Below are 24,105 nucleotides of genomic sequence, written 5' to 3'. Positions count from 1 at the left end.
ACAGATTTTATGGCATCTTTTTGTGTTCGATCTGGAGCAGACTGTGAAAAATATATATAATAATTTGTTATTAATATTTGTTTTTATTTTTGTAAGAAAAAACCGTTTAATACTTACTTCAACTGTATCAATAAATTCTTCTTCTTCACCATCTGTATCAGGTGGTAAAGGACTTGCACTGTGACTGCTAGCTGGACTTGTTTCTAAGCTACTTGTTATATGTCTTGATGTATTGCAAACTCTATGTGGCGATGTTTCTCTAGATGCTAAATAAGTTTAAAAAAATATATGTCATAAAAAGAAATATTAAAATAACTTAAAAAAATTAATATTATATTAAAGTAAAAATAAAAACAAACCTAAAGGAGAACCTGACAATGGTGAAGTCGGCTGTGTGCGCATACGATTTAAAACTGGTCCAACAAGCAATTCTAAATCTTCAACAGGTACACTCTCATAAAACGAATCCAAACTACCCAAAAATGTTGCTACATTGTCTGTATATGACATAGTTTCAACTATCTATACCATAAGAATAAAAAAATTGTCATATGTTTTTGTAGAAGCATGAAATGTTAAAACTTTCACATACTTTTTTTAATTCTTCTACATAATTGTTCATAGCTTCTGTACGACCCATATTGCCTAAACGTTGCCAAGCATCCCATTTTGCTTTTTTTATTACCTCCCAAAAACCTGGTTTTGGTTGCTGGCATGGTCCTTCTGTAGCTTGTTTGTAATAAGAATAAAAACGTAGCATAATTTCATTGCTAGGTTGATAAGCTCCTGAAATCATGATTTTGATGTGATATAATTATATGGAATGAAATTTATTTATAATGCTTATATTAATAATAATAATATAACTATAATTTAAAAATATATCAAATCATTTCTTATACTAAGATACTACTTTCTATATGCTACTACCAAATGTAGAGGTATGAAAAATAGTTTTTATCTTTTGAACTTTGGTCAATATATAGCGTTTACTGATAATAAGGTATTCACTCTACACAAAGCAGTAATAACAAGTTGAATCATAGATGCATACCATCTTATGACAGAGAAAACAAGGTATAATTTTATTTTTTTGTTTATTTTGTATCATATTATATACGAAATATTTGTAAAACGTAATTTGAATACTATTGTAATAAATGTTAAATAGATCAATAATAATAATGATGAACTTCCAAATGTAATGACTTAAATAATTATGCTAATAGTTATTAAATATCTCTTTATAATAATTTATATTATTAATATGTGATATAATAAACTTTAATTTTGCTTAACTTACATAACAGTGATATGTACATTTCCATTTTACATTTTCAAGAATATGAATTGAGATTAAGAATAGAATGAAATATATTTATACTAATAAATTAGTAAGTAAAGCACATATTTTTTCTTATTTTTTTCTGATATAAGTATATGATATATCACACTTTCTTTTTTGTTATTATAATTGTTTAATGTTTAATACAAAAAATTGTTTAATTAAATCATACTTTAATTGTATTTGTATTCAACTAATAGAAAAGTTATGATATCTTTCATAAAGACTGATTTATGCATCTCACATTGTTAGAAAGTGAAGTGAGAACATTCACTCATCTTTGTAGTATATATATAGAATGTATTCTCACTTCCCATTGATATCTCTCTCACTCATAATAATAATCTATAGTTGATGCTCATAAACTTTATAAAAGAAAGTGTATATCATTTTAGAATTAGTATAATCTTATAAGCTTTATTATTTTATTTCCACTATTTCAAAAGAATTGTAAAACTATGACGTAGAAGATTAGTATATTCAAACCTTTGATACAATTACTAAATGCATAAAATTGTATTTAATAAATATCTGCTAAGTTATTACTTTTTATCTTGTATATATCTTATATGATGATAATATTTCAATACTTATATATATTGAAATTATATATTGCCAACAAAATTAAATGAATGAATTGATTTTCAGTTTTTAATATAGTCACCAGTAAATAAATATGAATAATTCCTGGTAGATATATATGCAGATTTATTCACATTTACATGTAGACATAATATAACACTTAACTTTCTTATCCATAGATAGAGTCAATGTTCAAGGATTCATTTGTAGCTGTTATATTATCAATGCATGCTATATAGATACATAAAAAATGGTTACCCTTACGGATATGGAAATAAAAAACTATTAGAAAATATTGTTCCATCGTACTCATTAATAATTATCCTTAAATGAGATTTTATTTAGTCATAACGTAAACGAAGAAATTTATGAGATTATTTAATAAGAAAAGTTCTCTTAGTATTTTTTCTACTCCTAACGATTGACGTCGATAGACAAGAAACGTATGTATTTAAATTATCGGCATCATAGTTATCAGTTTCGTAAATTTTTTATTATAGATTGTAACAAATATGAACAATGAAATTGAAAATATTATGTAGTAGACTTTATAAAAAGTAACTTTTCGTATTGTTTATACTATGCGATCAAGGACAATGTGCTTCGTTCGATCTGCCGTATGCGTAGTAGACACTCGTTAATTTGGAGTTAACGGATAAATCTACATATGCTACGATCGCTAAATAAATTACCGTTTTTTGGCAAGCTCCTAATTACGTTCACAGCCGCGTTAAACTTCTCTTCCGTCGTCATGTTAAAATTTTCGTTATTAGAGCTCCAAAAATTGTACTTCGCTTGTTATGTCCCAACGTTTCTATTGTCAATTTTCCTTCTTGATTGGAGGAATGACGACACACACAAGATCGAGGATTTAAAGAGCGAAAATTCACAGCATAACTTACAAATCAACGTACGGAAGAGAGTAACTGCTGTAAACTTTGCAAGAACTCGCCGTCCACGAGTGACAAATTACCGATTAGTGATTGGCGATCGTCCGGTAATCGTACGTCTCCAGCCTTGACGCATGCGTATATCACTACTTTCTGTCGATTATGTGACGATGCGGTTTTTTAATCGGCGTCGCGCCCCGACCGTCATGAAAATTACTACAAATGTTTTTACCGTTGTTCATACAAATAATTGAAAGGCTTGAAATATTTCATCTAATTTTTTTCGTAGAATGTATGCTTATATTTTATGATTTATATAATGATAGTATTTTTGATAATTATATTTAATAAAATACTATATGCTAATAGTCGATAAGAATTCATTAATTTTTTTTTATTTATTAATACATTTATTAATGCGTTTCGATTTATTATACATTTACGCAAACTTCCTTCCTTCTTGTTACAGAGTAAGTTCTTAATAAACGCAAACTTGCTGATATTTTTATAACAAATTTTCTTTTTCATTTTAAGTATCTATTATTGATATACTATCATTAAAGATTTTGTTGTAAATTATAAGGTTTATTGATAGAAAAGAACAGTTGCAAATATATAGAAGTACAAATTTTTATATTTGATACGACCAATTAAGTATTACTATATTAACTATTTCATAGTTAGCAAACACAATAGTTAGCTTATAAGAATTAATTAATACTCAGCTATTTTAATTTTACTTTTTACTTATAAAAAATACAATTTTATACTTATAACTGAATCTGTAACTATATAGTTTTTGTTTACTCTATTTCACGTTGATAAATCTCACATAGTTACATAAAATTTAACACAAATGTAATAATTATTGCATTGTATTAACAAAATATATGAAATGATTTTTGATGATAAAAGCAACGAAGAAATATTTAACAAGACATATGCCTTTAACTTTTATGCATATAATTATAAATTGGAAAATGAAAGCAGGCATTTGTATTTTATATGAACAACAATTATACTTACGATTATAGCAATGCAATATTCTATTGCATTAGTATTTGCTTATAAATTAGTAAAGCACTTTTATTATAAATTTTATTATTTAAGCATAATTAACTTCAAAAATAATTCTCTTAAAGTAGATAACAGATCTATGAGTTAAAATCTAAAAATATCTATGTTAAATCCATGATTCAATTTGTAAAGAAAAATTAGCAAATATCATTTAACTTATTGAAGTATAAAATCAAATTGTAAAAACTAATATTACGATGTGTTTTATCAAAGTTAACTAATTGTACAATGTGCAGGAGTTAGCTTGCTTGTTTTGATTGAATGAGCAGCCTCTGTTGATGTTGTACCTGTTGAAGTTAAAGATTCTCTGCGTTTAATTATTGGAGGCATGCTTCCTGTAGTATCTAAAAATTCATCCTCATCCGAATCAATCTCTTTATCTTTAAGGTTTCCGAACTGTTTTCTCGGTATTATTTCACGTATATATCGTTCGATCATATTTTGATTGTAGCCATTGACATTATCATTGTTTGTTGAAAATGGTGAAATTTCAGTTGTTTTCTTTAGTCCGTTATTATTTTGTTCAATGTACATTCTTTGAAGTTCTGCTAAAGCCTCGTCCATAAAACGCACATTTTGCTGTTTACAATCGATTATATTATCAAGAAATTCTATAGATTTAGTATCTTTTACTACCTCATTAGGCTTATCTTTTGATATTTCTTTATTTAATATAGAAGTAGTAAAAACCATAGGAAAGGCAGACTTTTGTGATGCTGGATCAATATGCAATGAGGACTTGTATATATTGGGTTCTTCACTTACTGGTTCAGTAGAATAAATTTTGTTATGATCACTTGGACATTCTCTACGAACATCTAGTTTTTCTTCCTTTATTTCTGAAGGTAATTGAACATTTGTTTTCGGAGCAGTATAAACATTCTGATTTCTTTCTTGTTCCATGAATTGTTTACTCTGAGCAGGAAGATTTCTCCATCTTGTGCTATTCATTACAAGTTGAGCTAATTGCTGAATTGTTTGTTTGGGTACTACTTTATGAGGCTCTTCCGAATTTATAGCATGTGTTACTAATTTAGCTGGTGTAGATGTATCACATGGTACGTAGCATGGTTGAATATTTGATTGATTCAACTGTCGTAAATATTCATAATGTTCACCTTGGCCAGCAAGTAAATTATCATTTATTATTTTTTTAAAGTTACTTTTATTTGAATTTGCAGAGTTAAAACGACCTGTAAATGGTTCTGACGTTTGTCGTTCTGTTTCTAAAAAAGCAGCTGTAAGTATCATTGCTGCTGTAGGCTCTCTTTGTGTAAATAATTTTCTCCGTGCATTTAAACTTTGTCTCATGTTTTGCTGAAGTCTTGCACTCTCAACTTTCTCTTCAATTTGTTTTTCTATTTCTAAAAATTTAGTCGTTTCAATTATTAATGTATTTATATCAAATTTCATGTTTCCAACTTCTTTAGCAATACGTCTTTCTGCCGAAGATTGTGTTCGTGTTTCTGCATTGAAGACAGGTTGCAGTCCTAATCTTTGTTGAGCTTTGACAAATGGAGATTGCGATACAGGTCCCAATTTTGACCAAATTGTGCCCGGTTTTTTTGATGGACTGGTAATTGGTGAAACAATACCAGGTCTTGTCAATATAGGATTCTTATTGATCAGCTCTATATTAGAGCTTGGTATTGTACAAGGTACACGACATGGTTTTGGAGGAACTAAATCCAATTTTGGAGGAACCACTCCTGGTTTTGGGGGTGGATCTAAAGATATTATAGCTGGTTCTTTAAAAGATAGTTGATTTTGTTGTTCTTCGTCTGCATTCTTATTAAGAACTTTAGCATGAACAACGTTTAATAAATGATCTAAACGACTTTCTAATCGACTTTGTCGATCTCTATCTATATCTAAAAATTTAGATACCATATCATTTTGTGCTGCAAGTATCTGAAACAAAATTATAAAATAAATATACATGAAATTATGTACATAAATGTAATCAAATTAATAATGAAAATATTAATGTAAAACCTTATTAACAACATCATTTTGGGTATTAATTGCACTAAACACAAGTTGCTCCAACTTCTGTGCCTTCTTTTTTCTCAGTGGAATATTTGGCATATTCTCTGTATTTACAGCTGTATCTTTTAATTTATTATCATTTTCCGATGGAGTAAGTGAGTCTATTGAGCAATCCAATAAAAGGTTATCATCATTATAAGTTGCATTATTTGTTACTACTGAAATTTCAGGATTTACTTGAGTAAAATTATCTATTTGTAATGAACGATTATATGTCTCATTTAAATTATGCAATTTTGTTTCGTTTTCTGTTTGACAGAAAGCTACATTTAAATTTGGTGTTACATCTAATGAATAATTAGGAGATCCATATTGTTTTGCATCTATTGTAGCAGATATTGGAACAGTATCTTGATAACGTCTGTAAATACCTGATCCTACATTTTGTCCATAAATAATTTTTTGTGGTTCTTGTGGCATTGCTCTGTTATTTGTCATTATAGTTTGATGTAACTGGTTATGTTGCCTTAAAATATTAGGATTTATAATAGGTAAAGTAGCAGTGTGTGCTGCATCATTAATAAAATGTGGCATTCTTTCTTGATTTATATTATTTTGAAAACTTAAACCAGGAACAAACATATTTTGTTGCTGCATTTGATTCCATATATGGTTTTGTAGGAAATTCTGATTTTGTTGCATATTTTCTTGTATTATTTGATTTTGCACATTCTGTACACTATTTTGATATGGAATATCCCCAGATGGATAACTAGAAAATATGTTTTGTTTACATTCTTCATGGATTGGCTCTTCTACAGGAGCAGAAATGCATTGATCCTTTGTTTTTCTTTCTTGCATAGAAGTATTAACAGCAACATCTCTTGTAGGAGAAAGGACGCCATAGGGACGAGCTATGATAGTTTCATTTGATTCTGGAGAATCAGGATATTCATATTCACCTGATATTATGATTATAATTTAGATAATTCTAGAATATTTTTATATATTAAATTAAAATAAGAAGTGTTCTTACGGCCAATTGTCCATGTTGGAGAGAGAGCTTCTGTACGAAGAAAAGATTGTACTGGCTCTTGGAACTTATGCCGCATTTGTAGGTTTTTAGATGATTTTATATCCTTTGAAAGAGATTTTATATTTGTTGCAATATCTAGAAAAATATACATATACATAGATAGAATTTCATTATTATAACAACATTAGAATTGACTATCATTGACACTAACCCACTGTATCAATTCCGCTATCAATATTGTTCTCTAAGCGTTTGCTTTTGGAAACTTTGTCAATTAACTCATAATATTGTTCTACATCAGCACGAGTACCTGCTTTTTTGGCTTCACGATAACATATTAATACTTGTTTCATTCTTGAACGACATTGATTTGCCGAGACATTATATCCTTTTTTTTTCATATATCTGGCTACACTCTCCCATATAAGTTTTGTCTTTGTAGCATATTCAAATTGCTTTTGAACTTGATTGTCCGACCATATAGAAACCAACAAAGATGTGCTTTCAGGTGTCCACTTATATTTTGGTATATTTTCTATATTATCCATTTTTTATGAATTTATGAAAGAATTTATAGGATCATCAATGCAGTGGACATAACGAATGAAAAATAATACACACTATTACCATATAAATCAACAGGTTGTAGATAAAAAAAGAACGAGATGGAAGTTTCGAGAACGATGAATCGACTCGCACAATCTACGATAGACTAACCGACTGTCTTCAGCAGAAGAGTTTAAAATTTAAAAGAATCGTTGTACAATTTTCTGATTGGAGAGATATAAGTGTTTTAACTGGTCCATGAATTATGCGCATTCGTACTGCGCATTATGCGTATTTCTTATGAAATTAAATAAGATATCGAATACACCGTGCTGTATCTTTTACAGTGGCGTAATCTATTTATTTTTACGACAATAAAGTTTTTTACGACAACGATGATTTTTTACGATTAATAATCGAAAATAAGATATTTGTAGATTTTCTCAAATCATGATAATCGATCAAAACAGGAGTATTGATTTGAATTTTTTCTTTATTCTTTTGTTTTTAAATAAGATTTATACAATTTTTTAGTATTTATACAAAAGAATTTGAAATTATCTCTGATTATGTTATTGATACCTAACCCAATATATTATTAATTAATCATATACACAATATATGTTTATATCGAAAATATTTAACGTTTCATTATAATGACATGGATAATTTTACGTTTTATTTAAAATTTACGAAACCTCTAATTCTTAACCTACCAAATCTTAAAGGTAAATTCATTTCACTCGACTACTGCTTTAAATTCTGTCAAAAATATTATGTTTACCTAGATCGTGCAATGGCTGCATTATGGTTGAACAAATTGACTGAAATAAATGAAAGTATTCCGAAGGACAATCTTCATGTTGAATATTTGAAATTATTGTTATTCGCACTACAAAAGAACAATCTTACAGGTATTTTTACAGAACATCCACCTGAAGGTTTACTTCCGCATTATCCAGAAATGAACACGGTTTGTTAATAATGAAATTAAGTTAAAAAGTTTTTCACTGAGTAGCAATGAATTTGTTTATTATGTTTTATTAAATTTTTAGTAAGTATTAGTAATAATTTTTAAAAAGTATACAATATGTAATAGAAATGTGGTTTCTAATGTATCAAGATGATATATATATATATATTTGTATTAGTTATGAAATTTTAATTTAACAGAAAAAAATAAAATGATATATATATATTGTTTGTAATGTATTCTGTCAGGCAATGGACATGATAAAATTAGTAATTCCAACAAAAAAATTGTCATCTTCCTTACCTTCAATTTATACTATAATAGGAGGTGGCATGTCCGAATTCGTTGCAATTCAAGAAATACCGAATTTTGGATTGCACGGTTACTATGCTATATCTAATGAACCTTTACCATTGTATGTATATTTATATAAAATTTCTACAGAACTACTATTATTACGTCAGAATTCTTATCTGTAAAATAAGCTTCCTTAAAAAATTTATAGGTGGACACAGAATAAAACTGAACTATTGAAAAATAATGAGAATACAAAAAAAATATCTCGATTTAAAGATTCTCTCAAATATAAAATGCTCAAAGAAATTAATTTTCAACAAACTGCATCACAAAATAATCACATCTCGAATGAAACGGATACAAACGAAGAGTACTCTTTACAATGATATATATGTTGAATAAAAATAATTACTTAATTATTTAATTATAAACTGTATTTTTTAGAAGCGAAAGAAAGGAAATATCAACAAATGAGACAAGGCCATGCTGGAGAACAAATCGTTATTTTGAAAAACTTTTAGATCAATCTCGTTAGTAAATTTATTGCTAATAAAGCAATTGCTCTATTGGCAACAAGTTTAAACTCATTCTTTCATAATTTTTTTTTAGCTCATATTGCTACAGATCTTGAAGTAACAACAGCAGATACATTATTGCATATATTTAAAGAGAAAAAATTAGATAAGAAAAAAATAAAGAATGATTCTTGTGTCTTATCTGTGAAAAAAAGACAATTCGAAAAGATGTCGAATTTTACACCTTCCGTGTAAGATATATCATTAAAATATATATTAATTTTATTGTAGAACTTATGATTTGATTTTTCTTTTAATTATTATAATCCTTTGTTTAGATATGAATCAGGATTTGATAAAATACAATATCAAAGTGATAGTGGTAAGACAAATTAAATAAAGTTAAAAATAGAGTTATATTATTGCATTTATAGATTGTCTTAGTAATTTCTATGAATATTGTAGAAGAACAATTAAAACAAAATGTTTGTATCGATGGTATAAATTGTTGTAGAAGAAATAATATTCCAAGTAAGAGTTTCAGTAATATAGATACAAAAGTAAAATATATTTTAAATAAACTATTTGCAAGATATAAATTTATTTAGGAAATAAATGTAGAAATAAATGGAAAAATGCCGGTCCCCATGAATTTTCTATTTCTTCACAGAGCTGTTTTTTAAATCCAGATTATTGTTCCCGATAGTAGCAGATCTTTATGAGACTTTTTTTATGTCATAATCAATTGATCAATTATACAAAATATAGAAACATTAAGAAAATAAAAATTGTAAATTCAATTAAATTTTACATTTCTTTAGTTTAGTTATTTCTCTTCAAAAGTGAAATTACTCTGAATTGTACAAAAATATCTTTTGTGTGTTAAATGATACTTAATTCTTTTCTGTCTTCTTTTGTTTCCTTCTGGAAATCTATTCTTGTATAATATTCCAGAAACAATTTTTATACAATCTCAATATGTTGAGATGCAGTTAAGATACAATTTTATACTAATATTAGAGTTATTTTTTATATTTTACAAAACTTGTTCCTCTATATTTGTTTTTATCTCTAGACATTTTCTATGCCAACAAAGTGTTTTAAAAGATCCATTTTCCTCACGTATTTGCTCAGTTCTTTGAATGACTTTCCAATCTGGATATCGATGATTTTGATAACGATCTTTATAGTCATAGATTCATTGCCTGCATATACACCTAACACGAAGATCATGTCGGTATACTCTCGATTATCCTAGTAGTCAGTTTCAATATTTATATATTTTTTAGAAAATTTTAATATTTTTTGTTTATTTACTTTACTTAGTAATGGTTTCTTTCTAGTTATTTTAAATTTATACACTGCTCAATGGAGCACTCGTCGAATGGTTTCCGGCTGGTCTGTGTGACTATATTTTTGAATTTCAGATGCAATTTCAGATGCACTTATGCCTGGTTTTCTGCACTTATGTCTGGTTTATCTTTAATAATTTAAACAATTATTCATTTTTCTTTCAATGACAATTTTCTTGGTTGACCACTTCTTTTTGTCTTGCAATATTCCTGCTTTATTAAATTTCTTCACTATACTTTGTACTGTTGAATGACTTCTTTTTACAATTGCTGCAATGTTTGAATACGAATTACCTTCTTTAAATAAATTTATAACAATTCTTGTCTCAATGAAAATTTAGCGAGCAATGAATTTATAATTATTACCGTTGTTAACTTTTGTTTTTTTTAATACTTGTTATTACTAATGTTAGAATACAATATACAATCACATATATATCAATATAATTAATAATGTATAAAAAATATAATAATTTTTATTTCCATATTTCTATTTTATGTACTATATGTAAATACTTTTGTCTTCCACTGTGTATGTAACCATATCGATATTATGACAAAACTGAATTGTAAATTATAAATTTATCCGCAAAAATCCTTGTACGAAAAAATATTATTCTACATTTTCTATTTATTTTTTCATTTAAATTCACCTCCTTTCAGGGTATAATAATTATCAAGTTAATAATAATTACTGAGGTAAGTAAATGTGAAATTAATAATTACCAAGCATATTTTAAGTGTTCTTAATTTGTAAATTCTTTCTTTTGTTATTGGTTCATAGTTTTCCAATTTTGATAAATGGCCAATCAAATTAGAGAACAGTTATTAGTTAATGTCATTGGGTTGTTTTTCGATAGGTTTTGAATCAGAGATTACACAAAAGTTGACAATAACAGTCTGGCGGGAACTATTTCTATGTTATACTTGTATACAATCAAAGTTTATTGTTTTATATAAAATAATATTAAATGTTTTGTAATGAATTTATATTTTTACATGTCCAATATATTATTCTTGTAATCATAGAGAAAGAAGAAATACAGCCAAAGTCATTAAGAATTAATTTAATGTTAGGATTGAATGATAAAGAAAAAGTTTGTGTGGTTATCGTTTTCTGTCTTATAATTTTGTTATCGTTATTACTTTCTCTATTTATAAGATGGCAAAAGAGCAAAGGATTAGAAAAAAGAGAAGAAGCGTGGAATTCGAAAATGATAATAGAAAAAAATCGAAGAATTCTTCTGACAACACTTTTACGCGGAAAGTAAGTATTTTGGAGGTACAACATAGAATGAAAGAAAAATGTAATAAATAATAATTATTATTAAAAGAACCATTACAGAATTTAAAATCTAAAAGAAATTTATCTACTAATATATATATATTGCAAGTGATAAATTTATAGCTTTTTATTTTTCTTTTACAGTATATTGTTGGTAAAATAACCAAAATCGCTATGCAAAATTTCATGTGTCATGATGCTATGCAAGTAACATTAAATCAAAATGTAAATTTTATTGTGGGAAGAAATGGCAGTGGTAAAAGTGCTATATTAACTGCTTTAACAATAGGACTTGGAGCTAGAGCCAATGTTACTAATAGAGGTGTATCCGTTAAAGGTAAACATATAATAAAGTATTACAAATACTAAAGTTAAAGTATATATACTATAATTCTGATCTATTCAATAGATTTTATCAAGAAAGGTAAAAGCGTGGCTGTTATAGAAATAACATTGATTAATAAAGGTTGTATGGCCTATAAACATGATATATATGGTGATTTGATAACAATTATTCGATCTATAGGCAAACGTTCTGGATATAAAATTAAAAATTGGCAAGGTATGTACATTTTCGTTTTTTATATTTAATATAATGCAGTAATAATTTGTTAAAGTTATATCTGTTTTAAAGGTGAAGTTATTTCAACAAAGCGAGATGAATTAGAGAGTATATTATACGCAATGAATATACAAATAGATAATCCAATTTCAATATTAAATCAAGATGTGTCCAAAACATTTTTAGTATCATCTAAGAGTGAAGAAAAATATGAACTATTTATGAAAGCTACACGTTTGGATGTAATTGGGAATAATTATAGAGAAGCTATAATTTCTAGTGAAGAAGCAAATAAAAAGTTGGAACAGGCTAATGAGGTATGCATATATTTTTTAATGATATTATTAATGATTTAATTTCTAATAAAGCTAAAAATAAAATTAAAAAATTGTATAGGTATTACATAAAACAAAAGAAGAACTTGATGATCTTAAAGAAAGAATAAAACTATTAAATGAAGTTGATGGATTAAGAAATAAATTAGAAGATTTACATATGGAATTGCAGTGGGCTATTGTAAGTTAATATTATATCTATAAATATCTTTTTGATTTATTTGTATATTTGAAAACTTTCAAGATTAGTAGTAATAAAGATAATAAAGTATTGCTTAAAATACGTACTTAAAAATTCAGGTGATATCAGAAGAGACAAAACTTCAACATTATAAAGAAAATCTGCAGAAGTGTAAACAGAAACTACAAGAACTTAAAGAAACTGCTGGATCTATGGAAACCAAAGATGCAGAAATTACTGAAAAAATAACGTAAGTACGAGATATAATATATTAAAAAAAATCATGTTTATTTATGTTTAATATTATTTTCATTTTATAGTCAATTACAGAGTGAAGTACAACAAGCAGAACAAAAGGTTTCAGATAGTTCCAATAAATTCAAAGATGCAAAAAATAAATGTATTGTTGAAAAAGAGACATATTCTGCTAAAATTAAAGAATTGCGTATTGCGCAAATAAAAACAAAACATTTGGCGGACGATATTAACTTACTTCGTAAAGAAATTCAGCGGTTAGAATGGTAATATGATTCTGATATAAATAATATAAAATAAAATAATATTTTTATATATTTATTACATATAATAATATAATATATATAATACAAATAATATAAAAAAATAGTAAGATTATATAGAAAAAATTATGTTTATAAATATAGCGGAGATGATAAACAGAATGAACGAAACAAGATAAAACAATGTCTTGGAGAATTGCAACATAAACTTGATGAAGTTGAAGCTATGTTACGTACGAAGAAAACAGATTCGATGCATTTAGAAACAAACAGAGTGAGACGTTCTCAAGAAATACAATCAAAAAAGATCGAAATAGATAGTAATGAAGTTCGGATTCGTATGTATGAATATTGTAAATAGATTGAATGCACTTTTACTTTTATGTCGTATTATATATTCTTTCTTATCGCTAAAAAAGGTAAACTCAAGCGAGAATTACAAGTTTTAAAGCAGCAATCTGATAATGCATTAATCGTGTTTGGACCAAATATACCGCGGCTACTTAAACGTATCGAAGAAGAATATAAAAAAGGACGTTTTAAACAGAGACCTCGTGGTCCTCTAGGTATGTTAGAATTATTTATTTAATTACTGTTCATTTCTTATATAAAATATTTAAATTATATTTCATATTGAATGTTTTTATATATTCGATTTTTATATAGGTGCATATGTAATGATGAAAGACCCAGAATGGATTCCAGCTGTGGAAAATTTTTTGGGTGCTACTTGTTTTAGTACATTTTGTGCAGATAATAGTGAGGATGCTAAAGTACTTACCAAAATCATGGAAGAAGTTTTTCTTAATGAAAGAATACCTCAAATCGTGTATAGCAAATTTTTCAGTAAAGTAAGTCTGGTAAATGTTATAAAACATATAAATAAAAAGTAATATAGATTATAAAAATATATAATTATTTTCAGATTCATGACGTTAGTCAACATTGTACTCGTTCGTCTGACTATTTCAACATGTTAGAGGCAATGGAAATATCGGATCCTGTTGTAGCAAATTGTTTAATAGATCAGTGGGAGATCGAATGTGTATTACTCATTCGAACAGGTCAAGAAGCGTGCGAAATTATGTCTGATGCAAAGAAAGTTCCACGTAATTGTAAAAGAGCCATAACTCAACAAGGTGATATGTTTTATCCAGATCCAAATTATCGAACTTATGGAGCAAGACGGGGAATAAGGGCTAAATATCTTCAAATATCCACTACGGAAGCCATTCAGTGAATATATTTTTCTTACATAAATATTTTTCATAATATTTTATTTTTTAGTAGCAATTAAAAATATTTCATAAATTGTTCGATAGCCGATTAGAAGAAGAACTCGCTATTATGGAAGAAGAAAGAAATGCTGGTATGAAATTATATACAAATTTATGTGAACAGACAGAACGAACACAACGAGAATTAGCAGATGTTAATGCTAAAATAGCGAAATTACATTCTGCACGAGACAAATATAAAACAGCAATTAATGATTTTACAGATAAGATAAAAGCGAGTGAAGCTATATCAGTAACCGTATTTGTAAGCATAATTTAAATAACGTAGTAAATCATTTGACATATAAACTAATTCAGTATTAAACTCTAATAATTTCTTAATTATAGCATACTGAATTAACAGAATTAGAGAAAAAATTACAAAATGAAAAATCAGAAGAACAACGTTTAAGTATAGAGATAGAACAATTGGAAAAGAATATTAATAATTTAGAGAATGAAGTTAAACATTACAGAGAATTGAGATATGATTTAGACTTGAAAGTCAATCCTTTAAACGTAAATTATATTATATATTTTTTATTCAATATCTTTCTAAAGAGTTATCTATATTGCTCCATTTTTGAATTCTGATTTTACAGGAAGAAATTCGTCGTCTTAAAGATGAAAAAGAAATGCTTCATTTAAAAGATCAGCAAGCAACCCGTACTTTAAAAAAAACCGAAGAAGCTGTGCAAAGTGCTGTTGCAGAATTTGAAAGTCAACAAGAAATAACAAATGAAGCGATAGAAAATGCGAGTAAATGTTGTCCAAGGATGAATACAGAAAGGTTGAAACTAGGTTTTATTTATTATTATTATTATTTTTTCTTCAAATAATTACATGAATTTTGTACGTATATTTATAAAGTTACTTTTTTTTTAAATAATGTTATCCTACAGAACGATGAATGAAATAAAGAACTTACATAAAAGTTTAAAATGGAAGATTCATGAAGTAGAACAATCATTTGGTTCTAAAAAAGAATTGTCTAAAAAGTTAAAAAGCATGAAGGAAAAATACAGTAACGTAATTGAATTCTCTTCTGTTATTGAAGAGAATAATAGAGTAAGTTATCTGCAGAATTAAATTTTAGTTTTACAATATACGTCGACGAATGATACTTTTTTTTTTTTAAATTATACTTATAGAATCAATTGCGACGTCTTAAAAGCCGGAAAAAAATGTATGAAAATATGAAACAAGCTATTGGCGTTAAAGTAAAAAATTCTTTTTCTACTATATTAGCACTTAGAAAATATAAGGTACCCAGATATATATAGTATTTTATTCTACAATTTTCAATTTGTCCGCTTAACTTTGATCTAATGAAATCACTATTTTTTCAGGGTAGTATAAACATCGATCATGTACATAAATTACTTACATTACAAGTAAGTCCTCAAAATGATAATCAAAATTCAATTACCGATACTAGATCGTTATCCGGTGGAGAAAGATCTTATTCTACAGTTGCTTTCATGTTAGCTCTTTGGGACTGTACTAACTTGCCATTTTATTTTCTGGATGAATTTGATGTATTTATGGTACGTTGATCATTTTCTATATCGAGTTACATTTTTCATAGTTATGATATTTGCTTTTACAATTTTTTTATCAGGATAAAGTAAATCGACGAGTGATAATGGATATTTTATTAGATTACACTAAATCACATCCTCAATGTCAATTCACTTTCCTTACACCTTTGGACACATCAAATATCTTGGCAGAAGATTTTGTGACGATACATCAGTAAGTGTAGCGTATATTATTTTTGTAATATACCGAAAATGCAGAATGGAAAAGTAAGTTTTCTAAGTTAATTATATTTCCTTTTTCAGATTAGCTTCGCCAGAAAGAGCGTAATGGATAATTTCTATTTTTTGTGAATTTTCTGAAAAGTTATATTTTTTTGTAAAAATGTGAAAAAAATAACAAAAAAAATTACAATGTCAGAAAACGTAAAGTTATTATTTAATCGCCTTATTTTTATTAAAAAATATATGATAAAGATATTACTACGTTCTACACTTCAAGTCCCGTGAAATATGTATATCGGAGAGGAGGATATATTAACTGTAAGTGGATCAAGGTTCGGGCCATTGTGCGAATCTGGTCCGGTAGGAGTTCCCAAATAATGCAATATTTTACATTACGCGCATTATGTACGATGCTCTGTGTGGACGGAGATGTGGGGCGTGGTTGTGTTGTGCAATGATTGGTCGGAGAAAGTATTCAAAGAACGGTGTCCGTGAAACGGCACCGACCGAGCTCATTACTCAAATTTCTATCTTCGTTTCCTTTTCATGAGATCACCTAAAGAGATGTTAATTAAAGTCGTAAAACTTTTGATAAACATAAGTGTTTTTTTATGACAAAAAGAGAATATTAAATATGAGAAAATATGAGGATAAAGTAAAGAGGCAATACAAAGATCTAAAGAGAAAGGCAATTTTTTTATATAGTTGCTAAAAAAAACAAATTTATTGATCAAACATTGTTCCTAACAAGAGATGAGTTCAGAGATCAGTTCAATGATAGTAGGCCGGGGCTGCTTGTGCGTACGTGACGGGGGTTGCAAGTTTGGCTACGGGTGCGGCGTAAGTGAGGGGAGCGGCGAATTTGGCGACAGGTGCGGCATAAGCGAGAGGAGCAACATGGGCAACGGGGGCTGCAGCGAGTTTGGATACTGGTGCGGCGTAAGCAAGGGGAGCAGTATGAGCAACGGGAGCTGTGACGTGTGTGGCGTAAGTCAGAGGAGCGGCGTGGGCGATTGGGGTTGCAACGTGAGCTACTGGAGCAGTAGCTACGGCTTTAACGGCGACGGTAGCGGGTTCTTTGCGTACAACGGCATTGAATCCATTTACAGGATCAGCGGTATAGTCAACGGTGCGTCTGGAGCCATCAGCTTCGAGAAGAGAGTAGCTACCCTGAACGACATCGCCGTCACGAGTCTCCTGTTGGTTCTTAGCATCACCAGTTAGACTGTCGTGCACATCGTAAGCGTAGCTATATTGGGGATGCGGATCGTAGTCGGCATCAACGGCTTTGGCTACTACAGCTTTAGCTACTGGAGCCACTGCAGCTACTGGAGCCACTGCAGCTACTGGAGCCGTAGCATAAGCTACAGGGGAGGCTGGGATCAAACCAGCATTAGCGGCGGCCACGAGGGTGGCGAAGGCTACGAACTGTAATAAAAAAATAAATTCATTAGTTAAAAAATGATACTTCGAATATTCAATTGATTTCGTTCAATTCAATGATTCTCTTTTTTATATGCGTATGCTTAGAGCGTTTCTAAAATTCGTGTGTGTCAAACGAATCGAAATGCAAATCGACATGTCGCTTTCGAATAGATTGCATTCACGGCGATATTCGAAGGATTACAATGGCTTCGTGTTACGAACGATCTCTTTCTTTCACAAAGCAACGACGATTTATACGATGTAATAAACGAAAAAAAAAAGAAAGCGATTGTATTCACAACTCTTCGATACGCATAAAAGTGTTCTTTCGTTATACCTTGAAGGCCATTGTTCTTCGAGTGGATTGGTAGATCTGTCGATCTGGTAGTTTGTGATGCGAATGATGCTATGGATGGATGGTTTTCGGCTTTTATACTCGACGGAGCAGGGCTCACGGGGCTGCTGACGTAACCGGGTGACGGTTCTTACGACGGTCAACTGATTCGCGGCCACGGAGCAACGCGAAATTGAGCAAGAAATCAGACCACGCCCAATGCACGACCAGCCGGTGATCGTTGGATCATCGGCACCATGGAGGAACCATCGTTTCGGACTGGGCCACGTCCTTGCTACAAGTTACTTAATTATACCGTAGACTTCTCTGCCAAGTCTCGCCTTTCTTTCTGACCTTGTCATTCAATCCGTTTATCAAGGTATCCATTTACCAATCTATCCTTTGTCTTTCCATTTTGACCCTACTTTCAAACTATCTGTCATTTCTTTTTACCCTCGTAACATGTTCTACATTCCACTTTCTCCTTCATACAAGTTGTTTATCGGAGAAACTTTGATGAAATGTTCATTTCCTTTGCAATTGCACTCATTGAAATCTCCAGATATATACTTTAGATGCAATACGTAGCTACAATCTATTCTATTAGATGAGTTAAAAGCAATGATGCTTTGGTATTTAACTGTAACTAAATAATAAGATTTCAAATAATGATATTGTATTTTCTCGAGAGATCGAAAGCGAGATATTAGGATTACCGAAGTATATCCGGTATATGGCTCGTCGTCGGTTAGTGGCCCATAAACTTCCTTCTTCGACCTTGAGTATCCCCATACTTGGTAAAATCAAAGCCGTCTGCTCTTTTTTTAATTAATGCAAAACAGAAAAAAAGCATAGGACAAAGGACTCGATCGAAGTGGATTCGGATCCATATATGGATATATTGTCATACCTGTTACATATCATTCTTTACGAATTTTTTAAAAATTTGATCAAATTCTTATTTGTTCGTTGCGATACTCGTAAGAAAAAAGAAAGTCATGCATGCTTATCCGATTTAACATATGCGGATATAGAAAGAACGTAATGTGATCTAAATGGATCTAAAACTATCTCCTCGCATTAAGATCAAAGTTTCTTGAATCTTCCTGGGCGTATTGCTATGACAAAAGACGGTGAACCAGCAAAATCTTGATTTTCGATTGGTACGATACGATTTTCGATTGCCACGGGCTGTCAATCGATCGGGGCGTACCACTGATTCGGCAGCCCACCTATCTTTTCTTTATGAAAGTGCTCCACTTATTTCTCGTGGTCCCGCCGGCTGTAACGTTAGATATGACGCAATCGAAGAAGTAGTTCGCTGTTCAGGACATACTGGCTGACACGTTTCCTTCGAAACTTTCGCGACGCACCATCGTTCACGATTTTTGATACGTGGCACCAGACTTGAAACTTAGTGAGAGACAAAGAATGGATATCCTTTTGATTTTTTTGCTGTCAAATGCAAAGAAATTAGAAAGAAATAATACCGTAATATTATAATATATAACACTGTATTTTTTATTTATTTGTTCTACAAAATTTGTAATTTTTTATGGAAATATGTTGCGTTTTTTAATATGTGCATTTTCATAATAAGTTAAGAAAACTATGTTACAAATTATAAAATAGTTAGTATAAAATTTCAGTGTTATATAATATAATTTTAATCTTTTCATTTTTGATGAAATTCCTATTTCGATATAAATTATGTAGAATTAAAACAGAATCTATTGCAGAAAACGTGAAAAATTAAAAATATAAGTTAATGTCTAATATTTTTCAATGTTTTTTAAAGATATCGAATTATCTACAAGTTTTTTTTTTATTATAATATGTCTATATTTTCTATTTAGAAGATACTTCAACTAATTATCAATGATCATTTCATCGATAAAGAACAATATAAACTCATAGGACATTAGAAGATTATACTAATTTTTTAGACATCCATAGATTTTTAATGCTTTCGAAAATAATATATACAAGTACATAGATCATAAGAGATTTGAACTAACCAAGTTCAAGTGTGGTTGACTTCAGTCGATATTAACTTTGCCGAACTTTCAAAGTTTGGTAGGCCGAAAGTAATAGTGGGGGAAAGAGTAACCGTGCGAACTCGAGTATATAAACCAGCGGGAATCAACGTTGGACATCATCAGTCGCTTAGTCGATCCAAACAAACCGAGTCTATTCAACAATGGCCTTCAAGGTGGGTAGAGGATCGATACGGCTCTTGTTTTACAAACATCTATGTCCAATTTTTAAGTTTGAACGTTAGAGCGAAATTTGAAATTATTCTAACAAATTATTTTTTTTCTTTCAGTTCGTAGCCTTCGCCACCCTCGTAGCCGCCGTTAATGCTGGTTTGATCCCAGCCTCCCCTGTAGCTTATGCTACGGCTCCAGTAGCTGCAGTGGCTCCAGTAGCTGCAGTGGCTCCAGTAGCTAAAGCTGTAGTAGCCAAAGCCGTTGATGCCGACTACGATCCGCATCCCCAATATAGCTACGCTTACGATGTGCACGACAGTCTAACTGGTGATGCTAAGAACCAACAGGAGACTCGTGACGGCGATGTCGTTCAGGGTAGCTACTCTCTTCTCGAAGCTGATGGCTCCAGACGCACCGTTGACTATACCGCTGATCCTGTAAATGGATTCAATGCCGTTGTACGCAAAGAACCCGCTACCGTCGCCGTTAAAGCCGTTGCTGCTGCTCCAGTAGCTCACGTTGCAACCCCAGTCGCCCACGCAGCTCCTCTGGCCTATGCCGCACCAGTAGCTAAGATTGCTGCCACCCCTGTTGCTCACGCTGCTCCTTTCGCCTATGCTGCAGCACCAGCATACGCTGCAGCTCCAGCATACGCCAAGTTAGCAGCTGCCCCAGCTCTTAGCTACGCCGCAACTCCAGCTTACACTAAGTTCGCCGCTGCGCCAGCTGTCACTTACACCGCCCATGCCACACCCATCGCCTATGCCGCTCATCCTGCCTCTCTTGCCAAGTTTGCTGTTACCCCAGCCGTCTCTTACGCTGCACCAACTCTTTATCATTAAGTCCACACTTGCCTCCATGCACCACGTTGTTGTCGACTAAGGCCGAATCTTATTTATTTTTCTTAGCAGACTACATGTGACTGATTAAATTGAGTTACTAATCTAATCTTTTTGGCTTGTTTCTATTACAACTCCGATTTTTCTCTTTCTCTTTCTCCTTTTCTTTCTCTTTATCTTTATACTGTTAGATAAGTATACTCATATCGCTGTCACTGTGAGAAACATACATATATCATTTTATCTCGCAACTTACTTGGATGTTCATAATTTTATAACTTATTTCGCTTTCTTGTCAAAAGGAATGACAAAAGGATTAAGCTTTTTTCTATCACGAAATGCTATCCATAGTCCAAATTCTTTTTGACGATTGTCAAAATTGGCCCACTTTCTCCATTTTTCGTCTGTTTTTTCTTGAACGCCTTCTGACACGTGAAAGATACATTCCAACATCGTTAATTCGCGTTACGAACGTATAACGTCGGCTTGAAAGGATCCTTAAGATCGTACGTGCTTCGATTTGAGGAAATCGTTGGTACATATACACCATGAAATTATATATCACTTTGATGGAGTTTGGTTGTTAATCATAACTTATGTTGCTTTAGGGTTTTTGCTAAAAGATTCTGGCAACAATATGGTGATTCAGATGAATATAATAGATTAATGAGCGTTTTAATGCCGCGCAAATATTATTTCGTATGTAAATATTACTACAAAAAACAAATTATCTCTTAATATTTTCTTTATTGATCTTATTTAAATGACAGAGTCTTGATTGTTATTCAAACAAGTTATTGATATAATTTTGTCCATTTGTTTTTTATATGTGGTTTTCTTCATTCCTTTCCTTATCCTTGGCAGAACTTTACAGTCGCAATTCGAGACATAAAAATATATAACAAATCCATTAGTGGAAGATTGAGACGAGTAAAATGATAGAAGAACGAGAGACTTCATGTGGGTAGTTGTTGAAGACAATGTCGTTGATCGTTGCTGATCGCACGAGTCGAATTTATAACCGAGGGAGAAAGGAGTTCAAATTCCGGGACACGATTTAAAAGATTGTGTAATCGAAGCGAAATGGAGCGCACTCGTATTTTTCGGAAGTACATATATATATACATGCAGCATGTGCGTATCACACTGTATGTACATAGGCTGGTTACGAAGTTGAATGAAATTAACGACGATTGAGGAGAAATAATTTCTAAATTTCTCATTCAGTCTAGTTCTTGTCACAATTTACATATTGTTTCATCATTACTATTGTTCTGGTCTAGATCTGACTTTTTATATTATTCGGCCAAATACTATATTTTATATTTCTTTTTTCTTATATAACATAATCGTATTTAAATATATTGTAGATTTTTTAGACTTTATCATAGATAACTGAACAGTAAGGAGTAATTAATTATATATATCCTCAAATACATTTTTATAATTAAAGTCAATAAAGAGATCCATAACCTCCGGGGCTGTTAATTTGGTCGAATACTTTGACGAAGTGGTCTACCAAAAAGTGAACCGGTTTCTCGAATGACTTATACGTATGTATAATACGTAATATAGGGCGCGATTACGAGAAGGTACATAGTGACATTGGGCGCGGTTCTCTGATGGTCGCAGCTGCAGCCCTGGTTTATTTGGTGAAAGTCGAAACCTTAGGCATATATTGCCTCTGTCTCTCCCTCTCTCTCTCTTTTTCACTTTTATCGTACACTCACGCCTCTTACTATGTCTGCCGCCTTTTATCGTGCTCCGTTTTTTATTAAGACCATACAGACCGAATTTATAGAGCAATTATGAGTTACGTTACGTTGTAATTGCAGGTGGATTATATAATACATATGTTGTCCTTCAACTTCGCAAATATTTTCTTTTCTCTCTGATGTCCTTGCAAGGTATTATCCTTTAATTTAAGAAAGAAAATATATACAAACTATTATTTTGTAATCCTTGTGTTAGATTTAGAACTTTCTTATTGTTTTTTAATAGGGGTAAAGTGATGGATGTAATATAATTAATATTAAATCAAATAAAAATATAATTGCTTTACAGATTCAAGACAAAAAATTGTTATACGTTACAAATCTTCAAAAGTATCAAGTTGGAAGTAGTAATCATGATGATATAGTCGGCCTTCAATCGGTTCTATCTACTTACTTGTCTCTGCGTCTGCTCAATTTTGATATTATTACTTACATTGTACGAACAACTACATTATATGTTATAAATTAAACAAATATACTATTTTTATAATAAATATCCCTTTTTAGTGCATATAAATATAAGCAACAACGTCATAATGATGAATTTTTTAATTTATAAAATTTTAATTTATGAACACTGAATTCAATCATAAGAATCATGTTTGCTACTTACAGATAAATTAAAAGCCGATCGTTCGTAGTTTTTATCTTATTACGCATTTGCCATGCAACAAATAGTATTTGCCTAGCATTAGTCCGTTACGCGGCCAGCATGCGTAGTCGAAGGTCGAGGGGTATTACGATGTCGCATACTTGCTCGCATACGCACATTGTATGTTGCGTAAAAAACGTATACGTGTCAACGTAACACATTTTGCGTAACGGTGAACGACGATGAATTGGCTCCATGGATGAACGTGACAAGGCATCGATCTATCCATTGGTGATATTGATCGCCACACTTTTACTTTATTACACCTACGCTCGATCATGTATTGCAGGTGCACCATACATTGAGTTATGTTAATACAAACGAAGTGATTCTTTTCTCCCATTTAC

At 30.5% G+C, this 24,105-nt stretch overlaps 6 protein-coding genes across 14 annotated transcripts in view; 3 read left to right on the top strand and 3 right to left on the bottom strand.

The window, feature by feature from the left end:
- The window catches only part of LOC118446149 (uncharacterized), a 3,666-nt gene extending 772 nt beyond the window's left edge, over positions 1-2,894 (bottom strand). The window contains exons 1-5 of the mRNA XM_035876467.2: positions 2,620-2,894; positions 593-786; positions 360-522; positions 118-266; positions 1-41 (exon numbers count right to left, since the gene is read on the bottom strand). The exon at positions 1-41 is cut by the window's left edge and continues 310 nt beyond it. Coding sequence (XP_035732360.1) covers positions 1-41; positions 118-266; positions 360-522; positions 593-786; positions 2,620-2,680 — 608 coding nt within the window. The 5' untranslated portion in view covers positions 2,681-2,894. The remainder of the gene's footprint in view (positions 42-117; positions 267-359; positions 523-592; positions 787-2,619) is intronic.
- Positions 2,895-3,611: 717 nt separating this feature from the next.
- Positions 3,612-8,950, bottom strand: LOC118446147 (uncharacterized). Of its 6 annotated transcripts, XM_085660212.1 has the most exons (6): positions 8,250-8,384; positions 7,131-7,454; positions 6,920-7,054; positions 6,315-6,845; positions 5,890-6,044; positions 3,617-5,805 (listed from the first exon to the last, which is right to left on the bottom strand). In XM_085660212.1, exons 1-6 carry the CDS (start codon positions 8,269-8,271, stop codon positions 4,108-4,110), a joined length of 2,865 nt encoding a protein of 954 aa, XP_085516338.1. In that variant the 5' UTR covers positions 8,272-8,384; the 3' UTR covers positions 3,617-4,107. The 6 variants fall into 6 exon arrangements, with proteins under 6 accessions (XP_085516318.1, XP_085516323.1, XP_085516338.1 ...); XM_085660192.1 differs by having other exon boundaries at positions 3,612-5,805; positions 5,890-6,818; XM_085660197.1 differs by having other exon boundaries at positions 3,613-5,805; positions 5,890-6,845; positions 7,230-7,454.
- Positions 7,806-9,970, top strand: LOC118446150 (uncharacterized). Of its 3 annotated transcripts, none has more exons than XM_085660230.1 (8): positions 7,806-7,937; positions 8,254-8,438; positions 8,687-8,853; positions 8,944-9,105; positions 9,180-9,265; positions 9,345-9,501; positions 9,589-9,632; positions 9,716-9,970. In XM_085660230.1, the coding sequence occupies exons 1-8, from the start codon at positions 7,916-7,918 to the stop codon at positions 9,856-9,858; spliced, it is 966 nt and encodes a 321-aa protein (XP_085516356.1). In that variant the 5' UTR covers positions 7,806-7,915; the 3' UTR covers positions 9,859-9,970. The 3 variants fall into 3 exon arrangements, with proteins under 3 accessions (XP_085516356.1, XP_085516345.1, XP_085516351.1); XM_085660225.1 differs by lacking the exon at positions 7,806-7,937 and adding an exon at positions 7,966-8,193; XM_085660219.1 differs by lacking the exon at positions 7,806-7,937 and having other exon boundaries at positions 7,963-8,438.
- Positions 9,971-11,488: 1,518 nt separating this feature from the next.
- SMC6 (Structural maintenance of chromosomes 6) lies at positions 11,489-16,776 on the top strand. 2 transcript variants are annotated; one of them, XM_035876458.2, is made up of 19 exons: positions 11,489-11,869; positions 12,032-12,224; positions 12,297-12,449; positions 12,522-12,766; positions 12,846-12,965; positions 13,085-13,215; positions 13,286-13,486; positions 13,628-13,821; positions 13,903-14,049; positions 14,150-14,334; positions 14,409-14,719; positions 14,806-15,025; positions 15,109-15,279; positions 15,363-15,550; positions 15,663-15,828; positions 15,912-16,025; positions 16,110-16,307; positions 16,382-16,515; positions 16,605-16,776. In XM_035876458.2, exons 1-19 carry the CDS (start codon positions 11,765-11,767, stop codon positions 16,627-16,629), a joined length of 3,201 nt encoding a protein of 1,066 aa, XP_035732351.2. In that variant the 5' UTR covers positions 11,489-11,764; the 3' UTR covers positions 16,630-16,776. The 2 variants fall into 2 exon arrangements, with proteins under 2 accessions (XP_035732351.2, XP_035732352.2); XM_035876459.2 differs by lacking the exon at positions 15,912-16,025.
- Positions 16,777-17,144: 368 nt separating this feature from the next.
- On the bottom strand, positions 17,145-18,312 carry LOC118446151 (cuticle protein 18.6-like). Its single transcript, XM_035876470.2, has 2 exons — positions 18,286-18,312; positions 17,145-17,951 (listed from the first exon to the last, which is right to left on the bottom strand). Exons 1-2 carry the CDS (start codon positions 18,295-18,297, stop codon positions 17,295-17,297), a joined length of 669 nt encoding a protein of 222 aa, XP_035732363.2. The 5' UTR covers positions 18,298-18,312; the 3' UTR covers positions 17,145-17,294.
- A 2,034-nt stretch (positions 18,313-20,346) lies between these two features.
- Positions 20,347-22,618, top strand: LOC118446144 (cuticle protein-like). The gene is made up of 2 exons (XM_035876455.2): positions 20,347-20,494; positions 20,609-22,618. Exons 1-2 carry the CDS (start codon positions 20,483-20,485, stop codon positions 21,332-21,334), a joined length of 738 nt encoding a protein of 245 aa, XP_035732348.1. The 5' UTR covers positions 20,347-20,482; the 3' UTR covers positions 21,335-22,618.
- The last annotated feature ends 1,487 nt before the right edge of the window (positions 22,619-24,105 follow it).

The sequence above is a fragment of the Vespa mandarinia genome, chromosome 1 (genome assembly GCF_050613455.1).
Source record: "Vespa mandarinia isolate Hongniang chromosome 1, ASM5061345v1, whole genome shotgun sequence".
Classification (NCBI taxonomy): Eukaryota; Metazoa; Arthropoda; class Insecta; order Hymenoptera; family Vespidae; genus Vespa; species Vespa mandarinia.
Note: the sequence above shows the minus strand (reverse complement) of the source record. Positions and strands in the feature narration are given on the sequence as shown.

What these genes read in the sequence shown, in the direction of transcription:
- LOC118446150 (XM_085660219.1), top strand. Translation starts at nt 8,127, where the DNA reads ATGGATAATTTTACGTTTTATTTAAAATTTACGAAACCTCTAATTCTT. An exon ending in TCGAATTTTACACCTTCCGT is followed by an intron (nt 9,502 to 9,588) that starts GTAAGATATATC and finishes TCCTTTGTTTAG; the next exon opens with ATATGAATCAGGATTTGATA. An exon ending in ACAATATCAAAGTGATAGTG is followed by an intron (nt 9,633 to 9,715) that starts GTAAGACAAATT and finishes TGAATATTGTAG; the next exon opens with AAGAACAATTAAAACAAAAT.
- LOC118446147 (XM_085660185.1), bottom strand. Translation starts at nt 8,271, where the DNA reads ATGCAGCCATTGCACGATCTAG. An exon ending in GCAGCCATTGCACGATCTAG is followed by an intron (nt 7,455 to 8,249) that starts GTAAACATAATA and finishes TGGATAATATAG; the next exon opens with AAAATATACCAAAATATAAG. An exon ending in TAGCGGAATTGATACAGTGG is followed by an intron (nt 7,055 to 7,130) that starts GTTAGTGTCAAT and finishes ATATTTTTCTAG; the next exon opens with ATATTGCAACAAATATAAAA.
- SMC6 (XM_035876458.2), top strand. Translation starts at nt 11,765, where the DNA reads ATGGCAAAAGAGCAAAGGATTAGAAAAAAGAGAAGAAGCGTGGAATTC. An exon ending in TGAAAGTCAATCCTTTAAAC is followed by an intron (nt 15,280 to 15,362) that starts GTAAATTATATT and finishes CTGATTTTACAG; the next exon opens with GAAGAAATTCGTCGTCTTAA. An exon ending in TTATTGAAGAGAATAATAGA is followed by an intron (nt 15,829 to 15,911) that starts GTAAGTTATCTG and finishes TTATACTTATAG; the next exon opens with AATCAATTGCGACGTCTTAA.